At 38.6% G+C, this 23,079-nt stretch overlaps 3 protein-coding genes across 6 annotated transcripts in view; 1 reads left to right on the top strand and 2 right to left on the bottom strand.

The window, feature by feature from the left end:
• The window catches only part of tmem154 (transmembrane protein 154), an 8,940-nt gene extending 6,544 nt beyond the window's left edge, over nucleotides 1-2,396 (bottom strand). The window contains exons 1-3 of one of the 3 annotated variants that reach the window (XM_023409490.2): nucleotides 2,233-2,396; nucleotides 1,414-1,506; nucleotides 932-985 (exon numbers count right to left, since the gene is read on the bottom strand). In XM_023409490.2, the coding sequence (XP_023265258.1) occupies nucleotides 932-985; nucleotides 1,414-1,506; nucleotides 2,233-2,326 (241 nt within the window). In that variant the 5' untranslated portion in view covers nucleotides 2,327-2,396. The remainder of the gene's footprint in view (nucleotides 1-931; nucleotides 986-1,413; nucleotides 1,507-2,232) is intronic. The other 2 variants (XM_023409491.2, XM_023409492.2) reach the window with 2 other exon arrangements.
• On the top strand, nucleotides 1,807-10,749 carry tma16 (translation machinery associated 16 homolog). Its single transcript, XM_023409502.2, has 8 exons — nucleotides 1,807-1,917; nucleotides 6,863-6,977; nucleotides 7,122-7,225; nucleotides 7,810-7,847; nucleotides 8,173-8,257; nucleotides 9,467-9,615; nucleotides 9,722-9,764; nucleotides 10,098-10,749. Exons 2-8 carry the CDS (start codon nucleotides 6,975-6,977, stop codon nucleotides 10,276-10,278), a joined length of 603 nt encoding a protein of 200 aa, XP_023265270.1. The 5' UTR covers nucleotides 1,807-1,917; nucleotides 6,863-6,974; the 3' UTR covers nucleotides 10,279-10,749.
• marchf1 (membrane-associated ring finger (C3HC4) 1) overlaps nucleotides 10,534-23,079 on the bottom strand; it is a 15,803-nt gene continuing 3,257 nt past the window's right edge. Inside the window, exons 2-8 of one of the 2 annotated variants that reach the window (XM_023409500.2) lie at nucleotides 18,271-18,321; nucleotides 17,504-17,577; nucleotides 15,231-16,052; nucleotides 14,876-15,056; nucleotides 14,637-14,781; nucleotides 12,660-12,704; nucleotides 10,534-12,561 (exon numbers count right to left, since the gene is read on the bottom strand). In XM_023409500.2, coding sequence (XP_023265268.1) covers nucleotides 12,239-12,561; nucleotides 12,660-12,704; nucleotides 14,637-14,781; nucleotides 14,876-15,056; nucleotides 15,231-16,052; nucleotides 17,504-17,577; nucleotides 18,271-18,321 — 1,641 coding nt within the window. In that variant the 3' untranslated portion in view covers nucleotides 10,534-12,238. The remainder of the gene's footprint in view (nucleotides 12,562-12,659; nucleotides 12,705-14,636; nucleotides 14,782-14,875; nucleotides 15,057-15,230; nucleotides 16,053-17,503; nucleotides 17,578-18,270; nucleotides 18,322-23,079) is intronic. The other variant, XM_023409501.2, reaches the window with a different exon arrangement.

Genomic DNA, 23,079 nt, shown 5'->3' with positions numbered 1-23,079 from the left:
TTCCACATACACTCAGTTGGTAGTTTATGAGGAACACCTATGTAAAACTGCTGCAGTCTAAAACAACAGCCCTGCAATAAAGACTACCTTCATGAAAGTTATAAACTTCTGTTTCTATTGAATTTGTTTTAGAGAAGTGTTGATTCAACTGATAATTTTGGAGGGTGTTGTTTGTGGAACTGTTTTGCATGATACAGAGAGGTGTGTCTGTTATTTAAAGCAACAGGAACACTTGTATCATGTATAAAGTGATTCAATTCAACAGCACCACAAACTGTTTGACTCAACACGTCTTTAACACAGTTTCAATACAAACACAAATTGCAGGACTATTACATTAGATTGCAGTAGTTTTAGCTTGGGGTACCTAATAAATTGACATCTGAGTGTAGAAATCTTCAAATGTTCTCGTCATCTGGGGACTAAGACCTTTGTGCTGGGTATCAATGATGGGTGAGCACAGAATTTTCTAGGTTTGTATTTACATATCTCAATGAATTGTGCTCAAAAATGTACTTTGATTCTCTGAACTCCAACTGTTTGATCTATACAATGTATAGTCATCAGGAAGTGTACTTCGTCGCTATTTGTTTTTTCTTTTGTACATACAATATATAGGTATTAATTATTATTTTATTTAATGTATATATTAGCCAGTCCCTAGATTGGCCTTTAAGATACATTAAACCAACTACAAACTACATACAACACAGGAAAAAACACAAACAATATACAAACAGCAAAACAAAGATGATACCATCTTATCGTTATCTTTCATAACGACATGACTGATCCCTCTTCAAAAATTAGAGCTTAATAAAAGTGTTCATGAAAAGAAAAAAGTAAGCAAATCAGTAAATCATTCGTAATACAATACTCTCTCAAAGGGTAGAGGGGCCATTAGAGAGAAAAAGCTCTGGTGGACTTTTACCTGACTCTTCTGTAAAGTAGGGTTGTGATGTGGCTTCATTAAGACTTGGGGGCTCTACAAACAGAGAGAGTGGCACATCATCATATTAACAATGAGTAAAACTACTGAGTGTTATTCAGCATACACCACACGGCCAAAAGTATGACAGCCTCCGCTCCTCTGGCAAGTCTTTCCACAAGATTTGGTTGTAAAGACGCAGTTGGTCCAAAGGCATAAAAGAAATACACCTATATGACAACTTTAACCAGAATGAGGAACAAACACTGTCCTTCAGTCTCAGTCTCAGTTTTACTCGGTGAAATAAAGGAATATTATTGCTATTTTTTTCAAAACTAGAACTGCAAGTCACTGTAATTGGTTTAACCCTAAACAGGAAATGAGAAGAGCACCACACGTGGACACCTCTATCTACATACTTTTGGCCACATAGTGTATTAATATTATTATTATTTCTGGAATATATTTGATTATTGACATCTCACCAGAGGGCTCTGTATCAACAGCGGGGTCTGAGCCATCGGTTTCTGGTGCCTCAGTCTCTGTATTTTCATCGTAATCTTCACTTTGGCATAACACTGCAACACAACACCTCTTATTACTTTACACAGTCCCATGTCACTGTTATTGTAAAGGACAGTGAGACTTAAGAGAAAACAATTGCATCGTTTACATTAAAAGTGAAACACACAAGTAGAAGAAGATTGTTGGGAGTTTTAAAAGCAACATCTGCAGAGGAGGAGAGTAACTGTCACTAAGTCAGATCTCATACAGGAACTTAAGGACTTCCGTCTGCATGATTTCAAAAGCTCACTAAAAAAAAAAAAATCAAAATTGTTGCAAAATTCATGCATTGAACAGAGCGGAATAGGTGGAAATATTCATCACGTTGAGCAATTTGTTCCTGACAGAGCTTTGTCATGTTTCTCTTGCTTAAGAAAAATACTAGCTTTTAAACGAAAGAGGAATGACCATGATCCGTTTGAAAGGTAAGATAGTAATATACCAATGTTGTATACTGCAACAGTGTCAAAGTTTGCTTTTAAAAATTTTAGTACTTTGGTAGTTTAGTACTTTGATTTATCTGCTATGTCTGCCGCTTCTCATATCTTTGTAAAAGAAACAAAAGTACACCAGTATCAATAATAAATACTCTTCACTTTCAGTCAAAAAGATAAAATCACAGTAACAAAGTCAGAAAAAACGACTGAAGCGCAAAAGAGCAAGCAGCGAGGAGACAGGAAAGTGGAGAGTGCTGTGACGTCTTAATTCAGGGAGTAAAAAAACTATGTCCCCAGTCCTACCTGTGCCAGACAGAGTGGTCAAGAGCAGCAGCAGCAGCAGGAGAGGGGTCTTCACCCAGAGGCCTCTCATGTTACCAGGCCGAGAGGCAGACATAGTGCCATTATGTGCCTGCTTCCTTCTGTACTGTCACAGCATCACACTTCCTGATTTGACTTAACATGTTAAATGGAAGGCAGAGAGAGAGAGAGAAAAAAAAAATCACACACCCTCAGACTCACACAGATAACTCACTCGGATGTGATGCAATCCACTGTGTGCTTGTAGCCACAAGTCTGACGGCTCCTCAGCTGCAGTACAATCACATTCCTGCCGGTTAGGTATGCAGCCATACAGAGTGAGGGGGAAGCTGAACAAACTTTAAGGAAGGGAAAACAATTTGTATGAGCTCAGTGAGGGCCAGATGGTCTGCTATCTCTTGAGAAAATTGTTAACGTGTCTAACTCGTGCTTAAAATAACTCCAAGGCTGTAAATTTGTTTGTTGTTACTCAACTCAGGCAGGATCATAAGTCAGTCTTTGTGGTGAAATGCTGGTCATGAATTTGAGGGTCATGCTGTTATGATTATCTATGGGCAAAGACTGTTGGCCTACTTTATTAAGACTATACAGTCTTTTCTTCATCTCACTGCGGAAGCATGGTGATAGCAGGTTTAGACAGGATGATTGTGGTTTCTTGTGGTTTCTCTCATCTGAGACCATTTTTCATACATTGATAAACAATTTAAACAACACTTCCTTCCTTTTGAATACAGCTGGTTGCCACTTCACAGAAGTGAGGGGTTTGGTTAATATGTGCTGATTCTTACATGACAAGCAACAGGCTAAAGGGTAAAGAAACCCAGAACACTACATGCTCTTTGAGGACAAAATTAATTTTCTGTTCCATTGATTATCATGGTGATACATTTTCTACTTATCGCCTAACACAGCACACAGCACGAGTACAGCTGAGGTTGAGGGGAATGACGTTAGATTTGGTCATAAAACAAGGTAATTTTTAACTTGATAAAGGCACTGGATGAAAAGTTCAGGGATCTTCAAAGTTATTATAAGTCATCCTGGCAGGGACATGAATATGTGTATCAAATTTTATAACAAACAATCCAATATAGGTGGAGACGTTTTCACAAAGACAGACTGTATTCAAAATCTAAAGAGAGAGAAAAATGAAATCAAACAATGTAAATAAAAACAATGCTTACATCATAGGTCATAAAGGAGAATCATGTATCTAGAGGATTCAATACTACGGTTTAATAACCGAATATAATGGATATAGGTGTGAAATGTAGGAGTGGATGGACTGGGGTAAGAGCACATGTATGTAGTGATGCTGACATATCTGTATTGAGGGTTAGTGCATCTGTATGTGGACAGTCACAACAGCAGTCCAGTATGTCCAGATGTGGGCCATACAGGTGGGGGATGAAAAGTTTCCCACTGGTTGGGATAATGCCAGCTTCATGGTGGCACTAGAGGGAAAATCTGGGGAATTAGCTATAAGCTATTATTAATAAACAAATTTTGGGTTGCCAGGTTGAAAAAAATACCATTGTTTATCACCTCTAGTGCAGTTATTATAATCCAGTAATAAAGGCTCAATGATTTCTCTCAGTCTAATAAGCCATTTAACTGCCGTTAGTTAAATTTACATAATTGAGTGTATCAGTGTTTCTGAAATTAAAATATTAAAAATAAACAGTTGGAGATCTTAAAAGCAACTGCAATGCTCTCCACTCACACGCAGTGAAACCCTATCAGATGATCCAGAATGCAGCAGCCCGGCTGGTCTTCGATCAACCTATAAAAGGGCACGTCACACTATTCATTCACCTGCACTGGCTACTCATGGCCGCTCACTTACGCTGCCTTCAGAGAGACTTCTGGGTCCTTACCCATCTACTTGGACTCAATCATCCAGACTTATGCTCCTTCTCAACGCTGCCATCCCAGGCACACAAGACAATCTCAGTCCAGACTGTTCTCATCTGTGGTTCCCCGATGGTAGAACAAGCTACCGAATGCTATCAGTGCGGGGCCGCCCCTCTCCATCTTCAAGAACCTCTTGAAGACTCATCTCTTCTGAGAGCACCTCCTCTCTTTGCACTTATTGAATAGATGTAGTACTTAGTCGCTACACCAAGTTCTCGTACTGCAGTGAAGTTTCAGCGTTGTTCTTTGTAAGTTGCTTTGGATAAAAGCGTCTTTCAAATGAGTAAATCTAAACGTAAAAGCAAGGAATCCCGGAATCTTCTTGTTGAATTAAATGACTGACTAAATGAATGACTGACTCTTCTGACTCACCTAGCACCTGAAGACACTTGTGACGTTCTTTCTACAATGGAAAGGACGTATTGCTCAGAAAGTTTGTCCCAACACTGTTGCACAAGTTCCCACAAATGTTCTGCACTTGTAGGTTACTACTCCAGAGACTTTGCCTCCCCCGCCTAGGTATTTCTTTTCTTCTAATGTCTTGGGTCATTCTCTTGCTGTAAGATGAAACCCTGACCAACCAGTCCGTCTTCTTTTGTTACCTGCCCCTCTCTCATTATCAGGATGTTAATCAGTAGTGTATAAATTCATGCATCTATCCGTCCATTTATGGTCAAGTCACAGATCTTTTTCTCTAGGGATTCTTGTCCTCACCCAGAAAAACAGCCCAGTTACATAAAACCTCGACCTACTCTGACCTATTTGGATTCAAAATGACAATGAATTAAACCATTAAAAGCTTTCAGAAAGAATGGTGCCAAATGAAGAGGAGACTTCAGATCTCATTCTGTGATGGTAAATTAAAATGACGACTTTAGAGATAACAGTCTTGAAAGTTTTGGCTCAGAGAAAACCAAAACTGAAGAATCTTTGTTTTTATAATCCTTGCCTGCGATTGTGCAGCCAACTCATATTGTGAAATTTGTACGTGACTGCTATTCCCCACTGAAAGGACTCTATTGATCTAACTGAGTCATACAATCTGAGTCAGTCTGTTAAGGTGTAACTCACTGACTTATTTATCAACATGACAGATGACATGTAATGTTTTAGAAGAGTTGTGCAAAATTTACATCACCTTTGTTTTGTTTTTTTACATTAGTTTTATACTCCATTACACTGACGTTTATTTCAGAGCAATCACTAGATGCTTCACTGATTAAAATTTTAATTGGGATTTTAAATGCAGGACTTTTACTTGATATGTAGTATTTTTTACATTGTTGGATTGGTACTTTTACATAAATGAATGATCTGGGCACTTCCACCACTGGACATTTGGATTTTCTGCTTTGATAAGATGAAATCTATGAGGCGTCAGATTCTCCTTCCTTGGAAGTGTTTTTTCTTTTTTTCCCGTTGGCATCATTTAGGAGCACTGAAGAAATCTGAGCTCATCGCAGACGCACATGAAACTGAAACGTTACACCCATTTGTTGATCAATGTGGAACTTGAACTGTTGAGGCTGGTTGAAGTGTAGCAAGTATATGTACTTTATATACAGTTCAGTCCAGTGGTTCCCAACATGGGGGTCAGATGGCCTCGCTCTTTTTCAATCATGTAATGTATGTCATGTTGTTTCACACTGTTGCTAATATTTTGAGTAACATTTTCTTTTGGAAACTTTCACTGAAGAGATTGAAAAAAGAAAACTACTCCCCTGACTCACTACTCAATAAAGGCTCAAATTAGTGTCAAAATGATTTTGAGCTTGTAAAGTAATGTTTGCAAATAATTCCAAAGTTTGTAGTTGTAAATCAACCTTTGTAAACCTGTAAAATAAATCTGCTTGAGAAAAGTTTGTGTATGAGAAAAAAATGTGTTTGTGGCAAAGAGATTTATATAAATTATATGACAGTCCGATCACAAAGCCTTCATATCCGCAGCATATCTTGAAAGGTGTAGTAGATTTTCAAGCCTGCGCCACCGTCCAGCTTGAAAATCTACACCTTTAAGGAACTGCCGGAAAGGTTTCGTTCTATTTTCTGCGCTTTATCTTTCATTTCTGCACTTCTGTGTTTGAGTTACCTGACAATAATGTCATCTGTTCACAGATTTGAATCCTATTGTCTTGTTTTTTTAACAAACACAAACCTCTTCTACACCTCTTCACATGTACAAACTTGAATTCCTCGACCAGGTTTATTTTACCGGTATGTTGTTGAACCAGAACGGTGTGTTGCTGTGCAAATATTACTCTTTAGTATATGGTGAATAAATATCAATACTGACAAGTAAGGTGACTTTTTTTCCGTAGCTTTATCTTATGTCTTATTATCAAGACCTTGAAGATCATGAAAAAATTGTGTTTTAATTATGAGCTTTCTTGAACCAAACTTACTGAAGCACAATTACAGATGTAGTAGCTAAATTACATATTACGTTTATTTTTTTTTAATTGAAAAGAAGTGATACAGCCCCAGCAGAATTAAACATTAAAAATTTGTGTTTCTTCAAATGTTCATGAACATATACTTGCTATACTTGAATCATTTTCTATATTAAAACTGATATTAGCAGTTTATTAATAAACCCAATGAGTAGATGGATGTGTTAGTCCAAACCTTCTGGTTGAAGAATATTTGTTAATAATTTGACATGTTTAATGAGCTTGAATTCATAATACATTGGAAACAGGAACGCTGTTGTTTTCCCCGCAAAACACCCGGACACAATTTGATGACGGACCAGTCCCCTTCCGGTGCAGTTGTCAACAGAGCAGCACAACGCGTGTTTCCAAATAGACAAAATGGTAAAACTCGTGTGTACTGTCCCTGTTAACGAATTTCTCTCGGTTGTTAATGTTTCTGGTTTAAGCTCATACTATGTTTGTTAAAACGATCTCAGCAGTTTAAACGCAAGTTGAAAGTTGTGACCGTGAATTTATGTTTTTCAGCCAAAAGTTCAAAAAGGAAAAGTGTCGGAGAAAGTCGTTCACCCGTTCAGCAGGAAAGCTGCTTATCTGGCCCGAGAGGAAATCCGACTGAAAAGGAAAGAAAGGTGAGTGGAGACTGAATAAAATACAACAGGTAACACACAGTATCTTTAGTGTAGCATGTCTGTGCTTCTCTGCAGTGATGGATGTTGTTATTGTGACTGTTTGTGCTGTGATGTGTTATGTGCACTTGTTGCGGCATCTGTAATAGACATTTCAAATGTATCGTCACAGATTAGATTTTCATCATGAAGCAAGAGAAAATACCATATTTTGCACCTCTTACTGTTGGAGCAGCGTGTTAGACATGGTAGTTAAAGTCTTTCAAAGAGTTTAACAGTTTTTTTGTCTAGACTACACTGGACCAGGCGCTGATGGAAAACCACTACACTCAGACTTGTCAAATCTAGACTATATTTGTCCCAGTTCTTGCTTTCATAAACAAAATGTAGCTTTCACAAGTTTGAAAGTGGGTTTCAGACTGTGTTAAGGCTTTAGCTACAGTGTCTAACACTATTTCACAACATCAGGAGGTGCAAAAATAAAACTGAGAATCTCAGTAGTTTAACTTTACCTTTAACTACCGAATACAAAACTGACTTTGCAAACTAGAATCATTTTCATTCCACTGTCTTCTCTGATACCGCAGGCAGAAAAATGACAAAGCCACACGTCTGAGCAGCATTGGTAAGATGGGTTTTCATCTATCCATTTATTTTGAGCACCTGCTGTATATCTTATGTTTAGCTTAATGAAAGTATGAGATGGTGTCTTAGGTCCAGCATGAGGTCAGTTATCATTTGTCAAACATCCCAATTACAGTTTGGTTTAATTTACAGCAATGATCTGCCATCTCCTATTTTAAACATAGCACTTTAGCATCAGTATTTTAATTTGAATTATTTTGTGTAGTTATATATATATATCTTATCTTCTGTTTTGTCTCCCTCTCCTTCCATCCTTTTTATGGTTCCTTTTTTAATTAAGGTGAACATCTTCTCTTTATTCACAGGTGAGAAGCTGCTGTGGTTTCAGGGACAGTTGGATCCAGCAAAGATGGCTTACACCAAAAAAGATGCCTGTGACATCATTGAGAGGTTGTAAGAACTTTGCATTTGCAACAAAGAATTGAATCATAGCATTTTTACCATAATAGTGTTCAATTTGTTCAATTACAATAGGCTCATTTTAAATTGTATGTATTTTAGAGCAGGCAGTCATTCATTGTTTGGGTTTAGTTTAGTTAGTTCAGTTCAGACAGATGAAAATGAACTAGTTCACATTCATAGTACATTTTTTAAAATTTTGAATTAAGTTCACAGTTCCAAAAATGAACCAGTTCACGTTCATTTGTTTTTTGTTTAAATAAATAGGCCGCTATTCTCTTTCAACAGAACCCCCTTCTACCCATCCATCATCAGCCCCAAATCATTGCCACTTCCAAACTAAATTAATTATTGTATACCACTGAATAATCACAGATATTAGTTACATTTAAAATCCGTATATAAGTATAATCCGTCTGAGTCTTCACTTGTTTGTTCATAAAACTGCTTCAAATGCTCAAACAAACTGGCTTCAGCAGAAGTAGATGCGTCTGTACTGTACCGTCTGTGCTGCTAGCACCAGCCATGCTGGGTCGTGTCTATGGAGACGTCATGCGGCGTGCCGTAAAACTGTCGTAAACGTGAGCGGCGTTCACTGTTCACATTCATCATTTGTGAACTGATTCGTTCAGTTTAGCGGTCACAAAAAATATGCGTTCATTGAACGCGTTCATGCACAGCATTTAGTTTCCTTGTTCTGGTGTTGCTCAAGACTTTTTGTCATTATCATATAAGAGAAGCAAATCATTCCCATGTTTTTTACTTAGTATTTAGAGAGATTTTCTCAAATCCCCTGGTATTTGTTCTTTGTCCAATATTTCCTGGGATTGCACTTTTTCATCATAAAACAGGAAAAATCAGCCCACAAATAATCATGGCCGTTCTGCTCTCTGTTAACAGTGTTACAGACATTTTTTACCAAGTGATACTTCAGTAACTCATATCCTCATTATGTTTTGTATTTTTTTTTTGGTAAACACACTTGTCATTTCTGAATCGCCACTGAGGGAAAACAAAAATTGGTGCATTCATTTAGTTGGGAGAGGGATTCTTATAATACAATTTTAATAATTATAAAAAATACACAAGGCAGTTGCGTATGTGGCTAAACAAAACCACTTATATGTATCAGAAGATTTTAATGTTTAATGAGCTCCTGTGTTTTTTTTTTTTTTTGTATGCGTGTATGTGTATGATTAGGTACCTGCAAAGGTTTGATTCTGAACTGGAGCAGATCGAGTTGACGAACGGGATCAAAGGTCGTCAGGGTCGTCTCCATGGAGCCAGAGAAGCTGTCATCAAACAGACCATTGAGCGGGAGCGAGCACAGTATGAGGGCATAGGATTAGGTGAGTCCTCACTGTATAAATATTTACACACACACACACACACACACATAAATGCACACATACTGCGAGAATTTTTTAACAATAGTGTGTGTTGTCTACTTCACAGAGATCCCAGACATCATTAATGCAAAGCATCTGAAAACATTCAGGTGAGTGAACTGGACTAAAATCATCTGGCTTTAATGTTTTGTTGTAAATGTCCAGTTTATTCAAAATTATTCAGCTTCTATGACTCTGACAAAATGTAATCACTTACGTTTTCTTACCCAAATCAATCACTAGCAAGTTTCTTAACTGTATTGCCATTGTAATTTTCACTGGACTTGGAGTGGCTTAGTTGTTTTTCCAGTCAGGGTAATTCCTCCAATGAGCACGACCGGAAATAGCATCAATAATACTTTGTCAGGACTGCGCATGTGAGGGTTTATCTAGATCCTTTCTGATAACCTTTGGTGTCACATGTTGATTCTCTGTTTTGGCAGGGAGTGGACTGGCGATCTGAAGAAACTTCCAAATATCAAACTGCGGAAAGTGTCTAACAAAGGTCTAGACACAAAGAATGAAGGACAGGAGAATGATGAGGCAGAAGAAGAGGATAATGAGGATGATGACGTTGCTTTGGATGATGAGCAGTTGGATGAGATGGTTCTGATGTCGGACTGAAACTTAGGCTCTTCATATTCGGCCATGTCTTAGTATTAAAGTGTCTGTCGTCCTTCCAGGACAAGTGAACATCAACTGGCTTTCAGCAAAGACTCTTTATAGAAAAACTGTTTGCGTGCCTGTGTGAGAAGATGGTGCTGCTCCATTACTGTCCAGAAGATGGCGCCAAAACCTTGGAGATGGAAAACTACTTTTTTTTTATCAGTCATCCCTCTTTCTAAGTCTTCTTGTTTTAAAAAACTTAACACCAACCTGTGAGGGGTTCTACATTCATTGTTTATTACACAAATAAATATGCATTGTATGTAACCTGAATAATCAATTTTTATCCAATCAGAGATAGAAAAAAAGACATTGACAAAGATGTTGAGTGCTCTGATGTTGTGATGGATATAAGACACAGAAAATTGTATTTTCTGTGACTTGACAGTGACACTGGTAAAAAAATCCAAATTAAACCTGTAGAAAAGTGGACAAGTGTAAAGAGCAGTTGTCTTGTCACTCAATCAGTGTGTCAGTTTTAATTGAGACAAACACTGTTAAAACCTAATGTAAAACGTGAACTATTGGCAACCATGAAAGCTGTAGTTACATTTGTGTATAAGTAACGGACCTCGCAGAGCAGGACCACGTAAAGCTGCAAACTGTCAGAAGACAACGTCATAAACATTGGGCTACTTGAGCTATTTTAAGAAAGATTCAGAACGTTCCTATGACAGTAAATTCATTTTCATAACATTCAATTTTTAGATATCAGACTGAGCTAAAGATACTGTTTAAATAATTGTTTCTCTATTTATAATATCTGACTCTTTGGTGTCTGAAGACCTGATTGTCCAGTGGGAGTTAAGGCCTCAGTATGCTTCAAACGAAGACCTTGTTGGATTCTCCAACGGCATCTAAAATCAAACATCCTTTCTTCAACAGCAGTAGGCCAAATGTTTGGAGGTATGTGCAGGCCTTGAACTTCTCTCAAGCTCTTTTTTTTTTTTTCATGCTTCCCACAATTACCACCACCACGTCTCCTGCGCATGACTGAGTGAAACTCCACAAATGACTGTTCCATTGCAACGACTGTTGCACCTTGCATGTTGTTTGATGAGCGTAGCTGTGTGGAAAAACTGAACACTTTTTTTCTTCAGATGTGGTCATGAAAACTTTTTGCCACTTTTCTTCACACCTTGTGAATGTGTGTCTAACAGAATCTGAATATAATATTTAAATTTTAAAACCTAATTTATGGTTTCTGTGCCTATGTAAGGTGAGTGTTAGTCAGTTACTGTGCAGCTCTGATGTGTGTATGAACGGACGTGTATGCTGTCCTTATCTACCCCCTTATACAAAGATTGGCCAGTCTAATGAAAGACGGTCCAAAAGTGTGAACTGCTATTTGCAGTTGAACGATTCATCGCGTCTCAGCTCCCTCTGTGACGGCTCTCGAGTGCAGCTGTTCAGGAGAGCTGTGACACGTTTGCCCTCAGACATGGTCATGTGACATGCCCCCTGAACCTTGTTTGAAGCATAGTGAGACCTTTGGTTAATAGCATCCACAGACTGTTTACACCTTTAACCCAAGTCAGTGCAGTTTTTCAAAGTGCATACAGGAATAAAATGGTGTCAATATACCACATTACAACAGTCTTTACCCCGGTTCCTTGCTGATGGCTTAATTTTCCTTTACATCTCCTCACCATCTCTCTATGTTCTGGCCCGCCCCAACCTTCCTTACTTTGCACATTCACTTTACTCCAACCTTTCAGTTTTCTGTGATCACTGAGGGACAGGATTGGTTCTTTCATTTTAAATCCGTCCACTGTGTCTCATAAGATCAGCAATCACAGGAGCTGAGAACAACAACACACAGAAACACTGTTATGAGTCTAAATCTCCGTGATCACACCAGCTTGTGTTGTAAGAGCAAGGTGTGACGCAGAACTTTACTGATTGGAAGGAGAATCAGTCAGACAGGGTTTTGTGCCGGTGCCACTGCAGCCTCTACTGACATGTCTGAGTCCATCTGTGCCTCTGGAGCCAGGACAGGGGCTGGGCCGACTGGGACCTCCACAGTTTCATGCCTGCCGTTGGTGAGGGTGCTGGGCCGGGCCTGAGAGTTGTGCAGGTCTTTCTCGGGGCAGTTCTGCACAGTGATGATGCGGTTGAACGCCTTGAGGCGGCGCCACAGCTGCAGGTACACTTTACACTGAATGTACATGAAGATGAGGCCGCCTGTGAAGCCTATGGCCACCACGATCAGTTTGGTCCAGAAGGGCCACTCCAGCACACCTGAGGACACGCGCACACACAAACACACAGCGCCACTGTAAGTCAACCTGCAGGATGTGTGATGGGTCATGATGGGTGGTGTGTAGAGCTGTGCTTACCCTGTGGCGTATAGTACTTCAGAAGAGAAACTCTCCATAACTCTTCTGCAATCAAGAGTGAGTGTAATTTCTTTTTATTTCTATAATCGCAGAAGAAACATGTTCTATGCTATTTTTTAAATATTTTAATATATGTACATGAAATATATATATTAATGTTTATTAATATATATGAAGTGTTTTTAAATACTGTATATACAGTGAGTTGCCAGTTTATTAGATACACCAAGCTAAAATTAATACAACAGACCTGCAATACATTTTTTTTATTGTTTTAGGGAGGTTTTGATTCAACTTTATGATATCTTCTGAACTGTATGGTGTTCTACTCACAGGTGTTTCAATCATTTTGTCCACCTCATTTATATCATTTTTGAGTTCAACAGCACAACAGAATGCATCCTCCAAAATGACCATGAAGTTGAATCAACACCTCTTTAAAATAGCTTCATCAAAACCTGAAAATCATAACCTTCATGACGTCAGGATTTATTGCAGAGCTGTCATGTATTAAAACTAAAACTTGCCATAGAGTGTATGATTTCTGCTTCTAACGTTAGGTCCTATAACATGAGAATGATAAGACAGATACACTAGGATCACAGCACAGCACAACACACCATCACTGAACACAGCAATGAACATTCAAAAGTACTGAGGGGTGTACGTACAGTGTGTGTACTATGTTCACTTTAACAATGTCGTAAACACCGACAAAGTCAAATAAAACAGAAGCTTATATGTGCATCAGACTGTAACTAACACATCCCTGATTTTATTCATTAACATCCATCATGTGTCCATTCAACGTGTTACTCTGACTCAAACTCGACATTAACCTTTTCATGACCTTTGTATAAATTTTTTCCTGGGTTTCATTTTCACCAGTTATTGCTGTTGAATTGATGTAGCAATTCATTTATTTTAAAGCTTAAAATTAGCTTTTGTTAAATCTGAGACAACATGTTATGATTTAAGTTTTTGAATGCATCAATATGTTAAAATTACAAATTTGACTTGCATATAGTGTATGTAGAATTCATCAATAATATACCAGCTGTCTATCTGTAGTAACACGTTTAAATTTGCAGAGGGACAGTTAGTGATGACTACAACAGTCTGTTCATGAAACACTTATACTGTACAATACACTCACGTACTTGAACAGAAAACATGAATACAGTAGTTGACTACACAGGAAATGTAATCACATCACCAGAGTCAGACAAGTGCAGAGATCACCAAGTGAAAAGGTTAAAGGTGTCCTGTGGAGTTTCTCTATGGGTTGCTGCAGAGTACATAGCTTAAAGCAGGTGAAAACGTTGTGGATTTTTTAAAGCCCTGAGAGTAATGACTTAATGGTCCTGTATTGTTTTTATAAGGCGTGCAAATGTGCAGATGTAATGTGTTATACATTTCTGCAGAGGGCAATATACTGACATTTGGAAATCTTACTTTATAGTTAGCATTACAACTATAGCCAATGTACATTTTATATTTTTATATAATTTAAGAATTGTATAGCCCACCTACTTATACACTTATGGCATTTTAATACATATACTACATATATTACATTTTTTATCCTTAGTATTTATTCTGTCTTCTTATTTCTTTCTTCTTATATTTCATTCTATACTAGCCTTTTTAGCACAACCTCAAGAGTATGCCACCCATTATTTCATGCAAATCTCTTGCATTTCAGCACGTGACAAATAAAACCTGTGCAACTGGAATCTTAAAGGAGATTAAAGATTTGCAAATGTTTATCAAGGTAGAAAATGTTTGTTAGGCCTTAAATACACTCACGATACCTTTACGTGAGTAATGTTAAATGTTGATCAAGAAAAACTCCACATCATACTTTAAAGTTACAAATTATAATACTGTTACATCAAGAGTAAGAATTATTTAAAGTTTCAAATTTCACTCTGCATGTCTCTGGTGTGTGAGAGGGGGAGTGGGGAAAATACTGACCATTCTTCCCAAGTCTGATTTCTTCAGCGGTTCTTTTGACCAGAACGTAGACTGACCACAACATACACACTATTGCTATCAGGTGAAACAACACTGAACAGAAGATCTTTCTCCTCTCACTCTTCGACATGTGTAGTCTCTCCCACTGGAAGACAGAGGGATGGAGACGGAGAGTGAAAGAGAGGTAAGATAACACTGGATATCAAGAGGGACAGAAGGCTGAAGGAGTGTGCACATACCTTCCGTAAAGGTTTGAGCTTCGTCTCCATAATGAAGTCAAACTTGCAGAGTTCACAGCAGCGAGTATCTGAGGATTTGATCCACTGATTGAGACAAGCCTGGTGGACGAAACTCAGGCTCCCTGTGCAGCGACAAGGCATTATCAATGGGCACTCGTCATCCCCCTCACAGTGGCAAATCCTACACACACACAAACAGAGAAAATATACACAGACTCATTAGGTTAAGTAAAAAGTGATGTGCAGCTACTGTACTGTTATTATGGTTTGTCTCTATTGTTTTACCTTCTCTGTCTCTGTAATTGTTTTGGGCAATAAAGTTAAGATGATCTGTGTCACACAAACACCCACTAACCTGCAGACCTCAAGCTCAGAGTCGTCAGAGCACTGCCGGGTTGTGCCTCCATTCACACCACAGTGTTTCTGTGGTGTGGGAACTGACATGTCTCCACCCCCTGACCCCTTTTCTTGGTATCTCTTGGTAATGAGCTCCTCAGTGTCCTCTTCCAGTGAAGAGCTGCCTCCTGGGCTGCGTGCCTTGTTGCTCTTCTCCTTATCTCTGGTTTGTGAGCATTCCCTGTGTGAACCATGTCCGTCTCTCTTCATTGAGCCCCGGCTGCCGTGCCGTTTCTTAAGGCCTCCGGTGTCCTCCACCAGAGGCTGGTTCTCCCTCCCATCATCAGAACCCACCGACTGCAGCTCCATATCTGCTTTGTCTTCGCCTCCTTTACCGCTGTTTGCCCCTTCCCTCTCACGGCTGCTCCCGCTGCGGCGGCGTGCTCTTCGGGCTTTCTCTTTGCTCCAGCTGCGGGCTTCACGGCTCACCTCGTCCTCTGAGGAGGAATCAGACTGTGGGGCACCTGAGCAGCGGAGGCGAGGTGGGAGCTCCCGTCGGCTCTTGAAAGGCCGCTCCCTCTTTTCCCCCCTCTCGCTGCGGTCAGAGCTCGGGCTGCGGTCGCTGCGGTCTGTCTGCTCCTGTTTGCCGTTGGTTTCCACGCAGTCGAACGCCGTGCAGCTGCTCCTTTTGCGGCGGTGACGACGCTTCACCTGCTTCTTATGGGCCTGAGATGACGAGCCCAGAGTTGTGCTGGTGACTGTCATTGCAGAGGTATGTGCGTGCTTGCTGCGTTTGTGTGATTCAGAGGCATCCTCCTCTAAACGGGTCAGCTGGCCAGAGCTGAACACACACACACACACACACGCACACACACACAGACACACACACGCGCACACACACACACACACACACACAGATGGAGATGTGTAAAAATAAGGTGAAATAATATGGAAAAGACATGGACACGACAACAGCAAATGACCGGAAACCTGATTGTACAGACTTAAAGGTTCCATTCACCCAAATCTCAAAAAAGTTACTTACTATCTAGCCATGTACACTGTTGCTCATAAAGTTGGAATAAAATATTTTTGACCTCTTTCCATGAAATGATTGCGACAATGTGATTTATTTCATTTCACCTGGGTAATTGGGACACATAATGTAATCATTGCACCTGGTCAAAAGTGATTACTGATGCATTTAAATAGGGACAAACAGGATTGTGTCTGAAAACAAAATTATTCCAACTTTATGGGCAACAGTGTAGATTGTTTTATTTTATTTCTCAAGATTTTGAAATATTTCTATCTGAAATTTCTGCTCTGACTAAAGTAGAATGGAGGTGAATTGAATTTTGTCTTTGGAACTAACAGGCTTAAAAAAAAAATCACACTTTAAATAAGCTATAATATCTCTTCCTGATTTTCCTCAGTGATTCAAATGGTCTTTTTAACAGCTGTCTGGAAAAATTACCAAGCCAATTAGAGTTGGTATTAAAGGTGGTATTAAAAATGTCTCAGAAAATCCCATTCATGTAGCAGAGTCAGAAAAGAAACTGTGGATGATAGTGATGCAGCTGTATGGATTGGTGTTGCTTGATTTACAGAAATAACAACCCCTAAATCAGCATATTTCTTCAGCGTGAAAAACATAAAGTTAATGGCTTGAAGCTACTGCTATCATGGCTTCTGTATTAACTAAAATGATATTAGCAGGATGTATATGTCACTTACTACTGACGGGCTGGGGTGAAATAACAACAGCTGACAAGAAAATAATGTCAGATGGAATAATGAAACAAAACAAAATGAGAGTTCAGTCGGATTATCAGGCTAAGGAACCAGAATAGGAAATGGTGACTTTTGAATGAGTGAACAAGGTAAGGTGATGAATGGAGGTTCAAGCACTTGCACACATCTTGTGTCCATTTTGCTATTACACAGTGTCCTTTCAGCCTTGAAGCCACAGGACTGAGCCTGTCAGCGTGACAACCACACCACAATGAAGATAATAAGCTAAAGCACCATTGGGTTTCAGCAACCATTTTAATATTGTTACGCCCTCAGGGTGCAGCAGACCATGCTAATTCATTCTCCCACTCAGTGGAGAAGAAGCTTTAAACTGTGCATGTTAATATCACAGAGAAAAGCGTGGCTGCTCTGGTGCCTGGCTTTAAGAGAGGTGTTTGTTTTTGCAGATAGTCATTGGACAGAGAAGGAATCATAGTTTTCTTTTGGCCTTTCACTTTCTGCCCAGGTTACTAAAATTCTGGATAACAGCGGTCTTACCTGCATATGTCCTGAGAAGACGGGGTGATCGATGTCCTTGAGGCTGTAGTCAGTCCTGTTGTAGAGTTGCTGGCCTGCAACAACCAACATACACAAATTAGCTCAATGCCAGTCAATTATCACTGAGATATTTACACTTTATTATGTTAACACAGCATGAATAGATAAAACAAGCTGACAGATACGTAGCCCTGACATATCACCTTATAAAGTAGTTGTGGCAAACAATTGCCTATGTACATGTCTAGCAGCCACAAAGTTGCATTTCTGCTCAATTCACAAATGGAAGTCAATATTCTCTCCCCTTTTAGATCTGGCTCCTTGGAAAAGCATCCGAGTCATTAGCTGAGTGTTTGACTTTTTTCATTAGCTAGTTGCTCACTTTGTCCTGATTTATCTTTAACTTTAGTCGGTTCTTCTGATGTTTAGCTGAGTATTTCTGCTGCCTACTGCAGCTAAAAGCTGGACTGAGACTAGCAACACTGAATTCACCTGTTATGGTTATCTGTAGGTCTGTTATTTCAACTTAACCTTTAATACTATTCAAAGTGATTTCATTCATAGTTGAAAAAAATGTGCAAAAAAATATTAAATAATGGAGCTCAACGAGTCTTGAGTCTCATAAGTAACACAACAGTGTATACTTAAAGCAACCTTACATGATTGGTTTCTAACACTTTAGCATTAGCACATTTTTCCACATCACTTACACTATGAACTGTGACCTTGAATTTGGCCCTTTAAGCTGTCTGATATTCAGTGGTTACCTTGGAGATGTTGCTGGATCGACTCCCTGAGCGCCCAGGGGCCTTCCTCCCCTGCAGGGAGAGGGAGAGACAGAAAATCATTAGAGAACTCAGAGAATGTCATCTAACCATAACATTTTAGTGTGATCTGCTGTAGAGCTGCAACAAATAATATAATCTGCAGATGATTTTTTTGGCAAATTGATCAATAGCTTAGTTAATAAAATGACACAAAAAAGGAGCCAAAGGTGACATCTTTCAATGTCTTGTTTTGTAAGATATTTAATTTGAAATAATATAAGACAAGGAAAAGCAGTGAATCTTCACATTTGAAAAGCTAGAAACAGGGAATATCTGCCATGTTGCATAATTCATCAATTATCAACATTTTTGGCAATTACTTTTCTGTCTGTCACTAGTTTGTTAACTTTACAAACTAAATTTTCAATTGTAAGATCTCTTACTAAGCACTTAATAAATCACATAAGAGAAATCTGGGTATATTTCATAAGTTTTGTGTTTTTAAAGTAGATAAATATATAATTGGACAAGCTGATTCTTAAACTCTGCGAAAACAAAACCTCAAAGCCTCATTATTAAACTAAGCAGCTTTTCAACATCACCAGTGTGTTCTACAGTATTCAGTGTTGGCTGGTCCTGTGTTGACTGGTTAAAATCCAGTGTTAGGAGTCATGCGTGGCCACGTGTCCATTGCGACCTGAGCTAAAGCCAGCCAATCCTATTACCTGGTTGTCCTGCTAAGTGCACAAGATGCTGCTCTGTAATGTGTCTCTATTTAAAGTCAACTTAAAGCACTTTTTCTGGAACTTCCTAGAGTGCTGATTGTGTAAACTCAGACAGAAGACCTTGAACTCAACCCTCAGACATCTGCACCCTTACTCACTGCCTACAGCATCCTATACAAGTTTCCGTTACCAAAAATGTAGGAGTTACCAAGAACAAACACCTTTAATCTGTGATGAAAACAGTTATCTTTCCTGGCATCTGAATCATGTTTCCAGGTTATTTTACGGACAGCAGGTCAGCTTACAAATGAGCAATCACGATATATGTTAATTTATATGTAAATAGCTATTTTAATCTCAACAAAGTACACTTTCCGAAACAACAATTACTTGGGTTAATTCAGCAAAGTAAATATCTGGCAAATCCAAGTACTTCATCACACTGATGTAAAAGTCATATAAAAAAAATCAAATTTTACTATAAAGGAGTTCTGATCATTTATTTCCTCACTTTGCCCACAATGGCCCAATACATCCTGAGACATTAAAGAGATGGTACTGTGGTATAAACAAAATCTCTGAAAATAGACAAATGTATATTATTTGACAGTCCATACATTATCATATCACCCAAATCTAGTTCAGCTATGTGGATGTGTACACACGAGTAAATTACCTCTTGTTTTAAAAGGTGAAATAAATGTAAGAAACCTGAGCATAACACTAGCTACTCCAGGGGTTTGGTTCATTTAGTGTACAAGAAATAAACAGCATTTCTAGTCATTATATTTGGCCGTAAAACATCAGAAAACTCTTGGCAATTGTCTGAACAGAGAATACTCACTTAACACTTTTTTGTACGCTGCTGAAGCTATAATGAGAAACTACCAGATTAACGCTAACTGGAGCAATCACAAAAATGACTCTTAGTCGAAACACTTTTATCTGTATTGTCAAATTATGTATTGTGAAATTAATTTGTTATCACCAGCCACACAGTTTATATTGCTGGCAGCCAGGTGTTTTATTTTTAAATACATCTTGTCCCAAACAATGTACATATTCCTCCAGCCTCTCACACACACACATACACCATGGTCCAACACTGAACATGCCACAGAGACAAGCAGGCTAACCTTCCAACTGTGTTGTAGTGATTGAGCTGTGGAAAATGAACAGAAGCATAATGTGAAAGTAAAAGATATGTTCATTTTTTTTAAAAGGCCAAAACATATGGACATTGTAGTTTTTTAGCAGGAGTACGGACTATTTTCAGGTGTGAATTCATGTTTATTTACAGCAGCAGGAAGATTTACGTGGGAGTGATTCGAAATAAAATATAGTGCCCACGTTCCTCACAGTGAAGAAACATGTCACAGAGTGCAGCAGTGTGGCTCGCTGATGTGATTTTTTAATAGTTTCTGGACAGGTTTATGACCGAGAGAATAATTCATATCATCTTCTGGTTCCACAGACTGTAAGTGTTAGTTGCTATCAGTTAATTGTTAGTTTTGTATGCTATTTGTTGAGTATAATATTTGTTAAATATTGTTGTTACTCCACAGCTCTGATGGCCTAAATGGAAATACACAAGCTCAGCCGTTTGGAAAGTCAACAATGTTAAAAAAAACAAACATTTACACTTTTAAAAAAAAATCAAAAATTAAAATGAACACAACTGACTTTAGTACACGCTTTCTTACATGTGATGAATATGTCAAATGTCTGCCATTCCTGTTTGTAAAATGTCAGTATTTGGTATATATTGTACTGTATAATACCCATAGGTATAACAGTATGAAAGTGGACACTTTGATAGGATGAATGTTATTATGTATCTTACAGATTTTAAAGTTGATGTTCGGAATCTCTCCTGTGGGTGGCAACTATTTTTTTTATAGATGACATTTAAAAAGCAAAACAGAGCTTGCACGTATCAGCCCACACACGGACAGTTGTGGGCACACACTGTGCAGATCGGTGAAATAAATAAGAAAGACACTGACAAGTAGGAGACTGCATCGTCTAAGCTGATCAAGGGATTTGCTGATAGCCAGGTTTAAATCAGTAGTCCTGTGTGGAGTCAAAGCAAACACTCTGCAACCTCTTCTGGGTGTTAGAGGGGATGGACACATGTACCTGTGACCTCAGGTGCATGTGTATAAGGTTTTGGTAGTCTTACCTCACAGGACAAATCAGTAATTGACTAACTGATTAAAATATTAGATAACAATACAGTTCATTAATATATTTACATCAGCAGATAAATCGCTCATCAAAAGTAACACGCCACACTTCCATAACATGATTAGAAAATCATGATTAAATAAATGCCTTTACATTATAAAGCATGTGTGCTCTCCAGGTGTGCAAGAATACTCATACTCATTTCTGAGTAGATGCAGATGTTTGTATCTCTGTTGTCATTTCTATTTCCATTTCTGTCATGTCAGATTTTCATTAACTGTTGTCAATAAAGCTTTGCTATACATCTCCATGGAGAAGCACGTGGCTTGCAACATTCACATGCAAACTGTTTAGAAAGTTTTTTGGCAATTGAAATAGGCTATCCCCTCTTAAATTTACACAACAGGTTAATAACAGAATTCTGTCATGTTCAGATCAAACATCAAACATCAAACCAGAGCAGAGGTTGCCAAACACTATTGCAAAATCAACATAAAAAAAAAAAAAACAAGGAACAAATATGGTGATCATTAAGAGGATAAAAAGATTGTGGTAGCTTCTTTCATAAAAAAACAGAAACAATATTATATTAAGCCTGTAACTGTCAAGTCTGAGCAAAACCTGTGACAGCTACATACGATATATGTATATAGAGTAGCATGCAGTACACTCTTTATATCAACCTCTCAGTAATCAGTAAAGAGACAGGTTTAATGGGTGTTTAGCATGTCTTAACACAAAGACAGAAAAAAAGTGAAAGTTAGCCAACACAGTTTGTTAGTGGAGGCTCCGACGGAATCTGTGCCAGATGTAAAAGAGGAGACACACTTTTCTGAGGTAAGCACAGAAGCCAAAAGGGAAAGAGACACAAATCGCACTTGTTCAGGCATTAAATTAAATGAACATATAAGAAATTTAGACACTGTCCAGTTTCTTCTGGATAGGAAATAATACATTCTGCTAATAGCTGTTCAGATAAATTAACCCATATTTTGCCATACACTTGTCAGCCATTTGTGCATGTAAGTATTGTGTTGGATAATGGTAGTGTTCGTCAGGTCCACTAGCATATACATTTAATCACCAAAGAGAGATTGCAAACACGAAATAAGTCAGTTTGTTTTTTTATAGGCCTTTTCTCACAGACACTATTTTGATCATTGTGTAAAATATCAAGAGTAAAATATTTTGAGCTAGCCGTAAGCTAGAGTAATAACAGACATGCCTTAAACCATAGCTGACAAGAAAACATCATATCAATTTCAAATATCTCTCACTGTCATAGACAGTAACAACATAGGTAAACAGACAAACAAGAAAAGAACATGAAATCAGTGCAGAATTAGGAGGACAACGTTAATACACAGCAGACTAACACAACGTACTGCAGATGCAAGTACTATAATTAGCTCTGAATAGCTTCAGTGTAGGGTTGCACGGTATACCGGTACCAGTATAGTACCGCGATAGAGTTTTGAAAACGGTACTATACCAGCATTTAAAAACAAACGGTACTTTCATTTTATTTTATTGAATGCAAATGAATTTGTAAATTGGAGCCTGTCTCTTTAAGCACAGCGAGGCCAGCGAGTGTGACATAGTTGCCCGAGCGGATGTAAGCCGCCTCCCACGCGCACTTAGACTGAGGAGGAGAGAGAAACGACAAGTCGCGTCTTAGACAGACGGAGCGGGTTGAAGAAAATACAGTAGATAGAGATGGCAGCTGCAGAAAAGCCCATACTTGTGGACAAAATGGGGGCCCAAAGTACGGTGTGGAAATATTTCGGGTTCAAACCGAACGATAAAGGCGAGCCACTGAACCCTGAGGCACCGCAGTGCAAGCGGCGCTACAAAGTGTGTCTCGCAAAAGCAGGCAACACTTCAAACCTGTCGAAAC

Source organism: Seriola lalandi, unplaced genomic scaffold (genome assembly GCF_002814215.2).
Source record: "Seriola lalandi dorsalis isolate HSWRI2012SDOR001 ecotype SW California unplaced genomic scaffold, Sedor1 jcf7180002054394, whole genome shotgun sequence".
Taxonomy (NCBI): Eukaryota; Metazoa; Chordata; class Actinopteri; order Carangiformes; family Carangidae; genus Seriola; species Seriola lalandi.
The sequence above is the reverse complement of the archived record's forward strand: the minus strand, read 5'-3'. Positions and strand labels throughout refer to the sequence as shown.

Coding starts and splice junctions, on each gene's coding strand:
- tma16 (XM_023409502.2), top strand. Junction 7,226..7,809: donor CGACTGAAAAGGAAAGAAAG/GTGAGTGGAGAC, acceptor CTGATACCGCAG/GCAGAAAAATGACAAAGCCA. Junction 9,616..9,721: donor GTATGAGGGCATAGGATTAG/GTGAGTCCTCAC, acceptor TCTACTTCACAG/AGATCCCAGACATCATTAAT.